The sequence below is a fragment of the Equus quagga genome, chromosome 11 (assembly GCF_021613505.1).
Source record: "Equus quagga isolate Etosha38 chromosome 11, UCLA_HA_Equagga_1.0, whole genome shotgun sequence".
In the NCBI taxonomy this organism is placed as follows: Eukaryota; Metazoa; Chordata; class Mammalia; order Perissodactyla; family Equidae; genus Equus; species Equus quagga.
Window position 1 is genome coordinate 24,739,907 of NC_060277.1, and position 12,147 is coordinate 24,752,053.

The window sequence follows — 12,147 nt, forward strand, 5'->3', positions numbered from 1 at the left end:
AAGACATATTTGGGGCAGCCAATTCCGATCCCCCATAGTATGAAGTGAATGAATCACAAAGGTCTTATGTTTGCCCTATGCTGTGACAGTTACAACAGTAGTGAAAATAGGAGGAGATGTGCTTGGGCACTTCCTCAACTCTCATTTCCTGCAAGCTGGCTTCTGCCCTCAGAGTCCATGTGAGGTCACCAATATTGCCCTCAATACAAGGTGCACCATCTTCTCTCAGAGCTCTTCATGGCTGGCCTCTGTCCTCTCTTTGAGGAGCATCTTTGTTTTCCTGGATACAGAATCTCCATGCTTCTGTCTCATAACCACTCTCTCTGTCCTCATTGGCTTCCTCTCTTCTTTATTTTCAAACCCTGGTGTTACCTGGGGTCCCAAACCGGGGCCTCTTCTCATCTTCTCCATCCCCTCCTTAGGAAGTCCACCGTGCAGCCCTAACCATCACCCCCTTGTGTAAGGACCTATGAACCCATCTCTGTCCTCCTTCAATTCTGAGCTCTGCTCTCATGTTTCCATGACTTGCTGCAAGGCTCTGTTCAGATGTTGCTCTAGCATTTCAGCCTTATGTGTCTAGAATGCCTTCCCCTCCTCTCTTACTCCCGTTCTCACACATTTCTCCATCTTGAAAATTGGTTAAGGCTGAGTTCAAATGGCACCCCTATTCGTTTTCTAGGCTGCTGTAACAAAGTACCATAACTAGGTGGCTTGAACAAAGAAATTTGTCTCAGAGTTCTGGAGGATAGAAGTCTGAGATCCAAGTGTGGCATAGTTGGTTCCTTCTGAGGGCTCTGAGGGAAGGACCTGTTTCAGACCCCTCTCCTTGGCTTAGATGGCCATCTTCTCTTCTGCCTTCACATCATATCACACAGAGGTGTGTGTCTGTGTCCAAATTTCCTCTTATAAGGACACCAGTCACACTGGATTAGGGCCCACCCTAATAACTTCATGTTAACTTGATTACCTCTATAAAGACCCTATCTCCAAATAAGGTCACAATATGAGGTCCTGGGGGTTAGAACTTGAACATATGAATTTAGGGGGACACAACTTATCTCATAACAGTGCCTCTTCTATGAAGCTTTTCCTAATTCACTTAGAAAGAGCAAAATATTCCATTTTCTGTGCTCCCATAGTATTTTGTTCATACAACTAAAATAGCATGTTAAACTATCTTAGGGGTAACTTTTACATTGTGAGCTCCCTGAGAGAAAGGATCAGAAATTATGGGGAAGTAGTATCAGAGAGTTTAATAACATTTTGGCTCAGAGTATGAATTCTATTTCTGCTACTTTCTAGTTATGTGATTTTAGGCAAATTACTTAACTTTTCCAAGCCACTACTTCCTCACAGGTAAGACGTTTGTAAGCTACCTCACAAGGATATTCTGAGAATTAAATGAGCTAATACACATAAAGTCCCCAGTACGACCCCAGGCCACAGCAGGCCCTCAATAATGATTGATGGTAGATGACTGGATTCTGTGTGACTATAGGGCCCCTCATGGGGACGAGAACACCAACAGCACTCAAAATGTTTGCAACAAACTCTCTAGTTTCATATTTTTCCTGCTTATGGAACATGTCCAGTTAGGTGTCTTACCATCATCTCACACTCATGCCCAAAACTTAACTCATTAATCTCTCTCTTCCCCTACCTGCTAAACCTTCCATACCTCCGTCAGACCTGGATGTTGCCACTGACTCATCCCTCTCCTTTCTCTAGGTCCTCTACTGCTGGCTACTCTGGAGGCACAGAGTGGCCAAAGCTTGGAGGTAGGGAGGCCCGTGGTCTGTTATCCCCCATCTGGGTCCTCAGTCCCCCTACTGACCGAGCTAAGTGTACACTCTCCAGACTCATTTCTATCAGCCGGTGGCGGAGGGTCAAGAGTTCCAGAAGTTTGGAAAACGTCTCCAGAAGCAGCACCTGAGAGTCTTGGCCTCGGTTATGTCCTTCGTCGGCTGCAGACTTGAGTGCAAGCTGGCTTATCTCCCCCACAAGAAAGGGATCTCCCATCACTTTAGTTGAAAACAGCTGAAAGGAAACAAAGCACTTTTTAAAGTATAAAAAGAGAAATTCCACATATTAAGAAAAATACTATCATCAGCACAGACTCTGGATGCAGATTTCCTGGGCTCAAGTCCTAGCTCTGCCACTTAGAAACTGTGAGATTTGGGGCAATTTACTCAGTTTCGCTGTCTCTCAGTTTCCTCATCTGCAAAGTGGGGATAAGGATGATAACAGTACCTAATAGAAACTAATAGATGATAACTTGCTGATAGGGTTGTTGAGAGGGTTAAATGAGTTAATACGTGCAAAAGTGCCTGGTGCACAATATTTGCTGTTATCATTATTATAAATGTTTTGAACCAAAATAAAGAAGAGAAATGACAAAGATGACCTAACTAGGAATGGAAGTCCCTGCTATTTTTCAAGTCCCTGCTGTTTTTCATTTTAGTGGCCAATAACAATAATTTTTTATAAACCCCTCTAATTGCAGTTTCAAATTTTCAAAGTATTTTCACATATATTAACTTTTATTTTCACAAGATCCCCGTGCAGTAGGCATCACAGATGTCATTATTTTCGTTTTACAGTGAGGGATCTGAAGCAACACTGGAGCCTTCTAAGGGCACACAGCAGTGCCGAGAGTAAACGTAGGCTTTCTAATTCCGCATCCAGCAGTTTTACAGTATATACCAAACTGCCTTTACAGTGGTCCTCCACTCAGCCAGCCCTGGGTAATTTGTGAAGTAACCACATTGTTCTTTAATGCCCTCCTGCCTCTGACATCTTTGCCACCTTCCAAAATACTACCCCCAGCAAGGACCCAGTTTGGGGACCCCATAACCTGCCTTTCCTGGTTTGGCTCCCCAAGGGTGCACAGGCTCCCATATCTATCCACTTATCCACCGAAGACCTTGTCTACTCACAGACACAATTTCTAGACTCTTAAAGTCTTCCTAAATGATAAAGAAATTTATGAAACTAATTCTTGCGTGTCTTCTGAGGGCAATACCTGCCCCATTTTCTGGCCTAATACAAAAGATTAATCCGAACATTTATTGTTTTTAGGTCCAAATTTGAACACATTTCAAAAATAATGATAATTAAAACTATATGGCATCAGTGGGAGACTAGACAGGTATCTCTCATATATTCACTATGATTTATAAGAGAATTTAAAATACAATAAAAAAATCTAGTACCATAATACAGTGTGAAAAGAATCCTCAATAAATGGTAGTAGGATACATGGCTGGTAATTTGGGCATAAATTCTATTTTGAGTCATACCTCACACTACACCCCCCCCATACACACACACACACTCCAGGTAGAATACTAAAAGAGTTAAATATTTATAAATATATATATCTAAATATGTATTATATATTTACTGCGGTAAAATTGGTTTATAGTATTATATAAATATCAGGTGTACAGTGTAATATATTTCAATTTCTGTGTAGATTACATCATGTTCACCACCCAAAGACTAATTACAATCCATCACCACACACATGTGCCTAATCACCCCTTTCCCGCCTCCCTCCCCCCTTGCCCTCTGATAACTAGCAATCCAATCTCTGTCACTATGTGTTTGTTTGTGGTTGTTGTTATCTTCTACTTGTGAGTGAGATCATGTGGTATTTGACTTTCTCCTTCTGACTTATTTCACTTAGCATAATATCCTCAAGGTCCATCCGTGTTGTCACAAATGGCCAGATTTCATCATTTCTTACGGCTGAGTAGTATTCCATTGTGTATATATACACCACATCTTCTTTATCATTCGTCCCTTGATGGACACCTAGGTGGCTTCCAAGTTTTGGCTATTGTGAATAATGCTGCAACGAACATAGGGGTGTGTGTATCTTTATGAATTTGTGTTTTCATGTTCTTTGGATAAATACCCAGCAGTGGAATAGCTGGATCATATGGTAGATCTATTCTTAATTTTCTGAGGAAACTCCACACTGCTTTCCATAGTGGCTGCACCAGTTTGCACTCCCACCAGCAGTGAACAAGGGTTCCCTTCTCTCCACATCCTCTCCCACACTTATTGTTTCCTGTCTTGTTAATTATAGCCATTCTGACCGGAGTGAGGTGATATCTCATTGTAGTTTTGATTTGCATTTCTCTGATAGTTAATGATGTTGAACATCTTTTCATGTGCAAGTTGGCCATCTGTATATCTTCTTTGGAGAAATCTCTGTTCAGATCTTTTGCTATTTTTTAGTTGGGTTGCTAGTTTTTTTGTTGTTGAGATATATGAGTTCTTAGTATATTTTGGATATTAACCCCTTATCTGATATATAGTTTGCAAATATCTTTTCCCAATTGTTAGGTTGTCTTTTTGTTTTGTTGATGGGTTCCTTTGCTGTGCAGAAGATTTTTAGTTTGATGTAGTCCCATTTGTTTATTTTTTCTATTGTTTCTCTTGCCCAGTCAGACATGGTACTTGAAAAAATAGTGTTAAGACCAATGTCAAGCATACCGCCTCTGTTTTCTTCTAGAAGTTTAATGGTTTCAGATCTTGAATTCAAGTCTTTAATCCATTTTAAGTTGATTTTTGTGTATGGTATAAGATAATGGTCTACTTTTATTCTTTTGCATGTGGCTGTCCAGTTTTCCCAACACCATTTATTAAAGAGACTTTGCTTTCTCCATTGTATGTTCTTGGCTCCCTTGTTGAATATTAGCTGTTCATGTACGTGTGGGTTTATTTCTGGGCTCTCGGTTCTGTTCTGTTGATCTGTGTGTCTGTTTTTGTGCCAGTACCGTGCTGTTTTGGTTACTATAACTTTGTAGTATATTTTGAAATCCAGGGGTGTGATACCTCCAGCTTTGTTCTTTTTTCTCGGGATTCCTTTGGCTATTTGGGGTCTTTTGTTGTTCCATATAAATTTTAGGATTCTTTCTTCTATTTTGGTGTAAAATGTTGTTGGAACTTTGATAGGGATTGCGTTGAACCTATAGATTGCTTTAGGAAGTATGGACATTTTAACTATATTAATTCTTCCAATCCAAGAGCATGGAATATCTTTCTATTTCTTTGTGTCTTCTTCAATTTCTTTCAACAATGTTTTATAGTTTTCAGTGTACAGATCTTTCACCTCTTAGGTTAAGTTTATTCCTAGGTATTTTATGCTTTTCCTTGCACTTGTAAATGGGATTGTATTCTTAATTTCTCTTTCTGCTACTTCATTGTTAGTGTATAGACATGGAACTAATTTTTGTATGTTGCTTCTGTATCCTGCAACTTGACTGTATTCATTTATCATTTCTAAAAGTTTATTAGGGGATTCTCTAGGGTTTTCTATATATAAAATCATGTCATCTGCAAATAGTGACAGTTTTACTTCTTCCTTTCCAATTTGGATTGCTTTTATTTCTTTTTCTTGCCTGATTGCTCTGGCTAAGACTTCCAATACTATGTTAAATAAGAGTGGTGACAGTGGGCATCGTTGTCTGGTTCCTGTTCTTAGAGGAATAGCTTTTAGTTTTTCTCCATTAGAATGCTATTTGCTGTGAGTTTGTCATATATGGCCTTTATTATGTTGAGGTATTTTCCTTCCATACCCATTTTATTCAGAGTTTTTATCATGAATGGATGCTGTATCTCATCAAATGCTTTCTCTGCATTTATTGAGATAACTGTGTGATTTTTAGTCTTCATTTTGTTAATGTGGTGTATCCCGTTGATTGATTTGTGCATGTTGAACCATCCCTGCATCCCTGGAATAAATCCCACTTGATCATGGTGTATGATCTTTTTAATGTATTGTATTCAATTTGCTAGTATTTTGCTAAGAAGTTTTGCATCAACGTTCATCAGTGATATTGGCCTGTAATTTACTTCTTTTGTGTTGTCCTTGTCCGCTTTTTGTATCAGGGTAATTTTGGCTGCACAGAATGAGTTAGGAAGCCTCCCCTCCTCTTCAATTTTTTGGAAGAGCTTGAGAAGGATGGGTATTAAGCCTTCTTTGAATGTTTGGTAGAATTCACCAGGGAAGTCATCTGAGTCCTGGACTTTTATTTTTTGGGAGGTTTTTGGTTACTGTTTCAATCTCCTTACTGGTCATGCATGGTCTATTCAAATTCTCTACTTCTTTTTGATCCAGTTTTGGAAGGTTGTATGATTCTAAGAATTTATCCATTTCTTCCAGATTATTCACTTTGTGGGCATATAGCTTTTCATAGTATTCTCTTCTAATCTTATATATTTCTGAGGTGTCCATTGTAATTTCTCCTCTTTCATTTCTGATTTTATTTGAGCCTTCTCTCTTTTTTTCTTGGTGAGTCTAGCTAAAGGTTTGTCAATTTTGTTTATCTTTTCAAAGAAGCAGCTTTTGGTTTCATTGATTTTTTTCTTTTTTTTTTTTCCTAGTCTCTATTTCATTTATTTCTGCTCTGATTTTTATTATTTCCTTCCTTCTGCTGATTTGGGGCTTTGTTTGTTCTTCTATTTCCAGTTCCTTTAGGTACACTGTTAGATTGTTTATTTGGGATATTTCTTGTTTGTTGAGGTAGGCCTGAACTGCTATTAAACTCCCCTCTTAGAACTGCTTTTATTGTATCCCATAGATTTTGACATGTCATATTTTCATTTTCCTCTGTCTCAAGGTAACTTTGATTTCTCCTTTGATTTCTTCATTGATCCAATCGTTGTTCAATAGCATTTTGTGGCTTTTCTGATTTTCTTCCTGTAATTGATTTCTAGTTTCATACCTTTCATACCATCAGAAAAGATGCTTGGTATTATTTCAATCTTCTTAAATTTATTGAGACTTGTTTTGTGGCCTAATATGAGATCAGTCCTGGAGAATGTTCCATGAGCATTTGCAAAGAATGTGTATTCTGTGGTTTTGGGGTGGAATGTTCTACATGCATCTTCCAGGTCCCTCTAGTCTAAAGTGTCACTTAAGGCCAATGTTTCCTTATTGATCTTCTGCTTAGATAATCTATCCATTGGTGTAAGTGAAGTGTTAAATTCTCCTACTAGTATCGTGTTGCTGTCTATTTCTCCTTTTATGTCTGTTAATAATTGCTTTATACATTAGGTGCCCCTATGTTGGGTGCATAGATATTTACAAGTTTTATATCCTCTTGTTGGACTGTTCCCTTTATCATTATGTAGTGCCCTTCTTTGTCTCTTGTTACAGTTTTTGTTTTAAAGTCTATTTTGTCTGATATAAGTATTATTACCCCAGCTTTCTTTTCTTTGCTGTTTGCATGGAGTATCTTTTTCCATTCTTTCACTTTCGGTTTGTGAGTATCTTAGGTCTGAAGTGTGTCTCTTGTATGCAGCATATATATGGGTCTTTTTTTTCTTTATCCAATCAGCCACCCTGTGCCTTTTGATTGGAGGATTTAGTCCATTGACATTTAAAGTAGCTATTGATAAATATGTATTTATTGTCATTTTGTTACTTTTTTCTAGATGTTTTAGTAGTTCTTCTCTGTTCCTTTATTCTTCTCATGCTCTCTTCCCTTGTGGTTTGATGGCTTTTTTAAGTAATATGTCTGGCTTCTAAAGGAGTTACATATTTCTTAAAATCAAAACCTTAAAAAATTAGAATCAAATAAGACAAATATGAAACATCTAGAGGAAGCTTTGCTTTCTGGATTTAGGAGGATAGAAGAAATCACAAAAGAAAAGGTCAATAGATTTTAATATATGAAATAAGAAGTTTCTATTAAAAAAATAAAAAGACAAATAGGGGGAAATATTTGCATAAAATATGATGGACAAAAGGGTTAAAGTTTTATTTAAGAAGTGGAAAGGAATGACATTTAAGTGGATAGGAATGACATTAGGATTCCAAGAGATAAACAAAGGGAAACAACAATAAATTCACCAAAAATACAGCTAGCAACAAAATATTTGCAAGAATATTTAATGTCAATAAATAGCAAAGAAATGAAAGTTAATAGTGTAATGCCACCTTTTATATATATGAATGTATTAGCACAGACACTACACACTTACGCCTAATACTGTACTTATAGCAGAAATGGCACTCATACATTCTTGGTGGAATTATAATTTGGCACAACCCTTTTGGAAAGCAATCTGCTAACATGTATCCAAAGACCTAAATTTTGTTTCGGCAATTCCACTTCCAAGAATCTATCAAAGGGAATTGAGCCAAAATATGGAAAAATCTGTAAGCATTGGAAATGTACATTATAGCATTTTTAATAATGATGAAAAATTGGAAACTACTTTAATTCCTATCAATAGGGAAATGGTTAGATAAAATGAATCCCAAGATTCATCACTTAAGGGAATTATGCAGTCATAAAGGTGAGTATAAGGACTAGCTAGCAATATGGAAAAATATATTATATAATGTTAACTGAGAAAAACAAGAGATAGTGTACAAAGGATATGATTATAACTGTAAAACATGCATATATAGAATACTTGAATTCAGAAAAATAATGATTACAAATGCCATTTCAGTGGTTATATTGAGGGTAATTTTTTTTCTTTCCTCTTTTGCTAAAATTACATGTAATTTTATATTATTTTGATCAATTTAAAATTTTAGTTTGGGTAGGAGGGTACAGGAGGCCTAGGCAGGCCCATGGAATAGATATTTTTGGCAGCTGGGGCCCTTGAAAGTTTCTTCCTCATACAGCAAGTACCCACACAGAGTAAGGTCAAATTGGAACCCCATGCTCACCTGTGACAGCCTCAACAGAAAAAGCAAAAGATTTAAATCCAGCTACCAACACCACAGACATCACCACGCCACAGTTTGAATAATAGAGCATTAAAGCTAGAAGGGGCTTCAGAGATCACTGAGCTCACATCCACCCACCTTCCCCCAAACACATGAACATAACGTGACAACATAGGAAAGTGAGGCTCAGAGAGGCTAACAGACTTGCTCAGAGTCACACAGCGAGTTAATGACAAAGCTGAACTTGAGTCCAGGTCCCTGACTCCTCACTCAGTTCTCTCTCTCCTCTACTAGATCTCAGCTCAGGAGAAAAAGAGTAAATTTTAGGAAGAGTCTTGGCAGGAAAAAATAAATAATTTTTAATTAAAAATGTATGTTGTTAACATATAAATAAACCAGAAAACATTTTCCGCATACCTAGGTACAACTCCCTTCTAGTTTTAATTGAAGCAGCATCCTAATAAAATACAAACTTTGACCAAAAATGAAAAAAAATCACATAAAAATGTAAGTCCTGTGACTATGATCTGTCTCTGGCCAAATAGGGGGGAATAGAGCCAAACAGAAAAGCAAAGCTAAGTAGTAACATCTGGGAGGAAATAGTCTCTTTGCCAAGAACCCCCCTACCCCCTTCAGAGAACCTACATCCTTCTGGAGCTGTGTGCTGTACCAGGACTCAGGCTTGGCCGGGGAGAGCCAGACGTCCAGGGCCAGCCGCAGCACATGTCTCTCCAGCAAGGCGAGGCGGCTGGCTGTGGTGGGTCTGTAAGTGCGGCGGGCCTCCTGGAGGAGGTGTTCGAGGGCTCTGGGGATGAGCGATGCCAGGCCCAGGGAAGGGTGGAACTCCAGCAGATAAATGTTTTTCAAAGCTGGGCTTAAAAAAGAGGAACAATTAATGACGATTTTACACAATGAAGAACTTAGTCTGTATCCAAAGATATTTGAATTTTCTATTTTTAAAGACCAATAAAATGAGTCTTATAATCCAGGACATTATAAAAAACTGGGCGCTTGAAGGGACCTCAGAGGCCATTCGGGGAACCCACTGGATTATACAACACGTTCTCTGCTTTAATGTGAACCCTTTTAAAACTGGAGGACATAGGAAGATATTCTAAAAGCCCGATAAGAATAGAATTCTTAAATTGTATATGGCAAACCTATTGATGTTGCAATAAGCAATATATAGTCAAATATTTGAAAACAAAATAACTTAAAATAAAAGTGACTAAATATTAAAGAAATAATTTCCATGGTTGGTCTCTGCTTTTCACCTGTCTTTATCCCTTTTATTTTTCCAAAATGTTAATGGACAAAGACAATTTTTAAATTCTGTACACTACTTCTGGAATCATTTATGTTATATTTTGTAAATGGATGAGGCCAGAAATGATAAAACGCTTGTCTGTAGGTTGTTCCTTTGGAAGTAACAGACCCAGCACAAGCCAAGGGCCTTTTTATACTTACATAGAGCTAAAGAACATAAATACTTCTTAAATCTACACAAATGGAGCTTTTCTTAGTCCTGGATCTTAAAAAGTACAACCCTAAGTCTGGAAAGGGATTTCATCAAGCGAATAACATTTGCTTTTGAGACTATTCTGACAGTCTTAGTATCCAAATGGCCCTAGAATGTTCTGCCAAGAACCATTTCCTGAACAGTAGATTCTTGCCGTAGCAAGCTGCACACACACAGCTGGTGTCAAGCTTATTACAGTGAAGTCAGTCCTGAGAAAGGTCTGTAGAGAAAAGGCAGTCTCGTGCCTGGAACTCCCAGGGGTCTTCCTCAAGAGACGAAGTTAGAATCTCAGCTGTGAAAGCCATGGCACTTTGCTGGTCCCCAGGATGAGAGCATAGCCCATTGGAGCAACTTCCTACTGAAAGTCTGCCGGCACTCCTGGACTGTACCCTTCAGAGGAGCATAGGGCCATGCCTCTGTTGGTCACATCTGTGTCCCCAGCTCCTAGTACACTGCCTGGTACATGCAGGTGCTCAAAAAATATTTGTTGGACGTTGAAAGGAGCTGGACAATTTCTCCATCAATTTGGAGGTGATAGAGCGATTGTGATCTTGGGCCACATGGACCAACCTAAGACTTGTCGTCCACTTCCTGGTTCCCTCTCTACCCTCTAAGGCTGGAAGGGAATGGAGGAATCAGACCATATGTCAAGGGCATGACCTAAAGTATGTACTCTCTCTGAGTGATCTCAGGAAATTTAATCTACTCCTTAAAGGGGTGGGGTCACAAGATGAGTCTGCAGAAACTTTTTTGGTGACACTTGCTACAATAAAGAAATTCCTTTTTGAAAAACTTTTAAGCACATCTCAGTTTCATATATGTTAGCTTGTGTGGCACCTCCGATTAAATCTTCTGACAGCATTTCAAGAGCAACTGCTTTTTTAAAGGATTTCACAAGGGAATGAAGATTCCGTATCCAGTGACATAAGATTAAATTCTAGCCTCCTATTCTTTTTTTAAAAAATTACTTTACTGAGGTCATATTGGTTTATAACATTGTGTATTTCAGGTGCTTATTACTATACATCAGTTTCTGTAGAGACTGCCTCTTACCCCCAATAATCTAGTTTTTACCCATCACCATACATATGTGCCCCTTTACCTCTTTCACTCTTCCCTCCACCCCCTTCCCCTCTGGTAACTACTACTCTGTTCTCTTTGTCCATGTGTTTGTTTATCTTCCAAATATAAGTGAAATCATGTGGTGTTTGCTTTCTCTGTATGGCTTATTTTGCTTAACATTATGCCCTCAAGGTCCATTCATGTTGTTGCAGATGGGATGGTTTTGCTTTTTTTATGGCTGAGTAGTATTCCATTGTATACATATATACCACATCTTTTTTATCCATTCATCAGTTGATGGGCACTTGGGTTGTTTCTACATCTTGGCTATTGTGAACAGTGCTGCAATGCATATAGGGGTGCATAAATTTCTTTGTATTGCTGATTTGCTGTTCTTTGGATAAATACCCAGTAGTGGGATAGCTGGATCATATGGTATTTCTATTTTTAATTTTTTGAGAAATCTCCATACTGTTTTCTATAATGGCTGCACCAGTTTGCATTCCCACCAGCAGGGTATGAGGGTTCCCTTTTCTCCAAATCCTCTCCAACATTCATTATTTTTTTCTTGTTGATTACAGCCGTTCTGATGGATGTAAGGTGATATTTCATTGTAGTTTTGATTTTCACTCCCTAATAATTACTGATATTGAACATCTTTTCATGTGCCTGTTGGCTATCTGTATATCTTCTTTGGAAAAATGTCTGTTCATATCCTCTGCTCATTTTTTGATCGGGTTGTTTGGTTTCTTTGTTGTTGAGTTGTATGAGTTCTTTATATATTTTGGAAATTAACCTCTTGTCAGATATATGATTTGCAAATATTTTCTCCTAGTTGGTGGGCTGTCTTTTCATTTTGTTCATGGTT

General features: G+C 38.1%; 1 protein-coding gene across 5 annotated transcripts in view; it reads right to left on the reverse strand.

The window, feature by feature from the left end:
- The window catches only part of LOC124247491 (uncharacterized), a 166,431-nt gene that overhangs the window by 82,406 nt on the left and 71,878 nt on the right, over positions 1-12,147 (reverse strand). For all 5 annotated transcript variants that reach the window (XM_046676825.1, XM_046676826.1, XM_046676827.1 and 2 more), the window contains 2 exons: positions 9,344-9,572; positions 1,835-2,037 (listed from right to left, as the gene is read on the reverse strand). In XM_046676825.1, the coding sequence (XP_046532781.1) occupies positions 1,835-2,037; positions 9,344-9,572 (432 nt within the window). The remainder of the gene's footprint in view (positions 1-1,834; positions 2,038-9,343; positions 9,573-12,147) is intronic.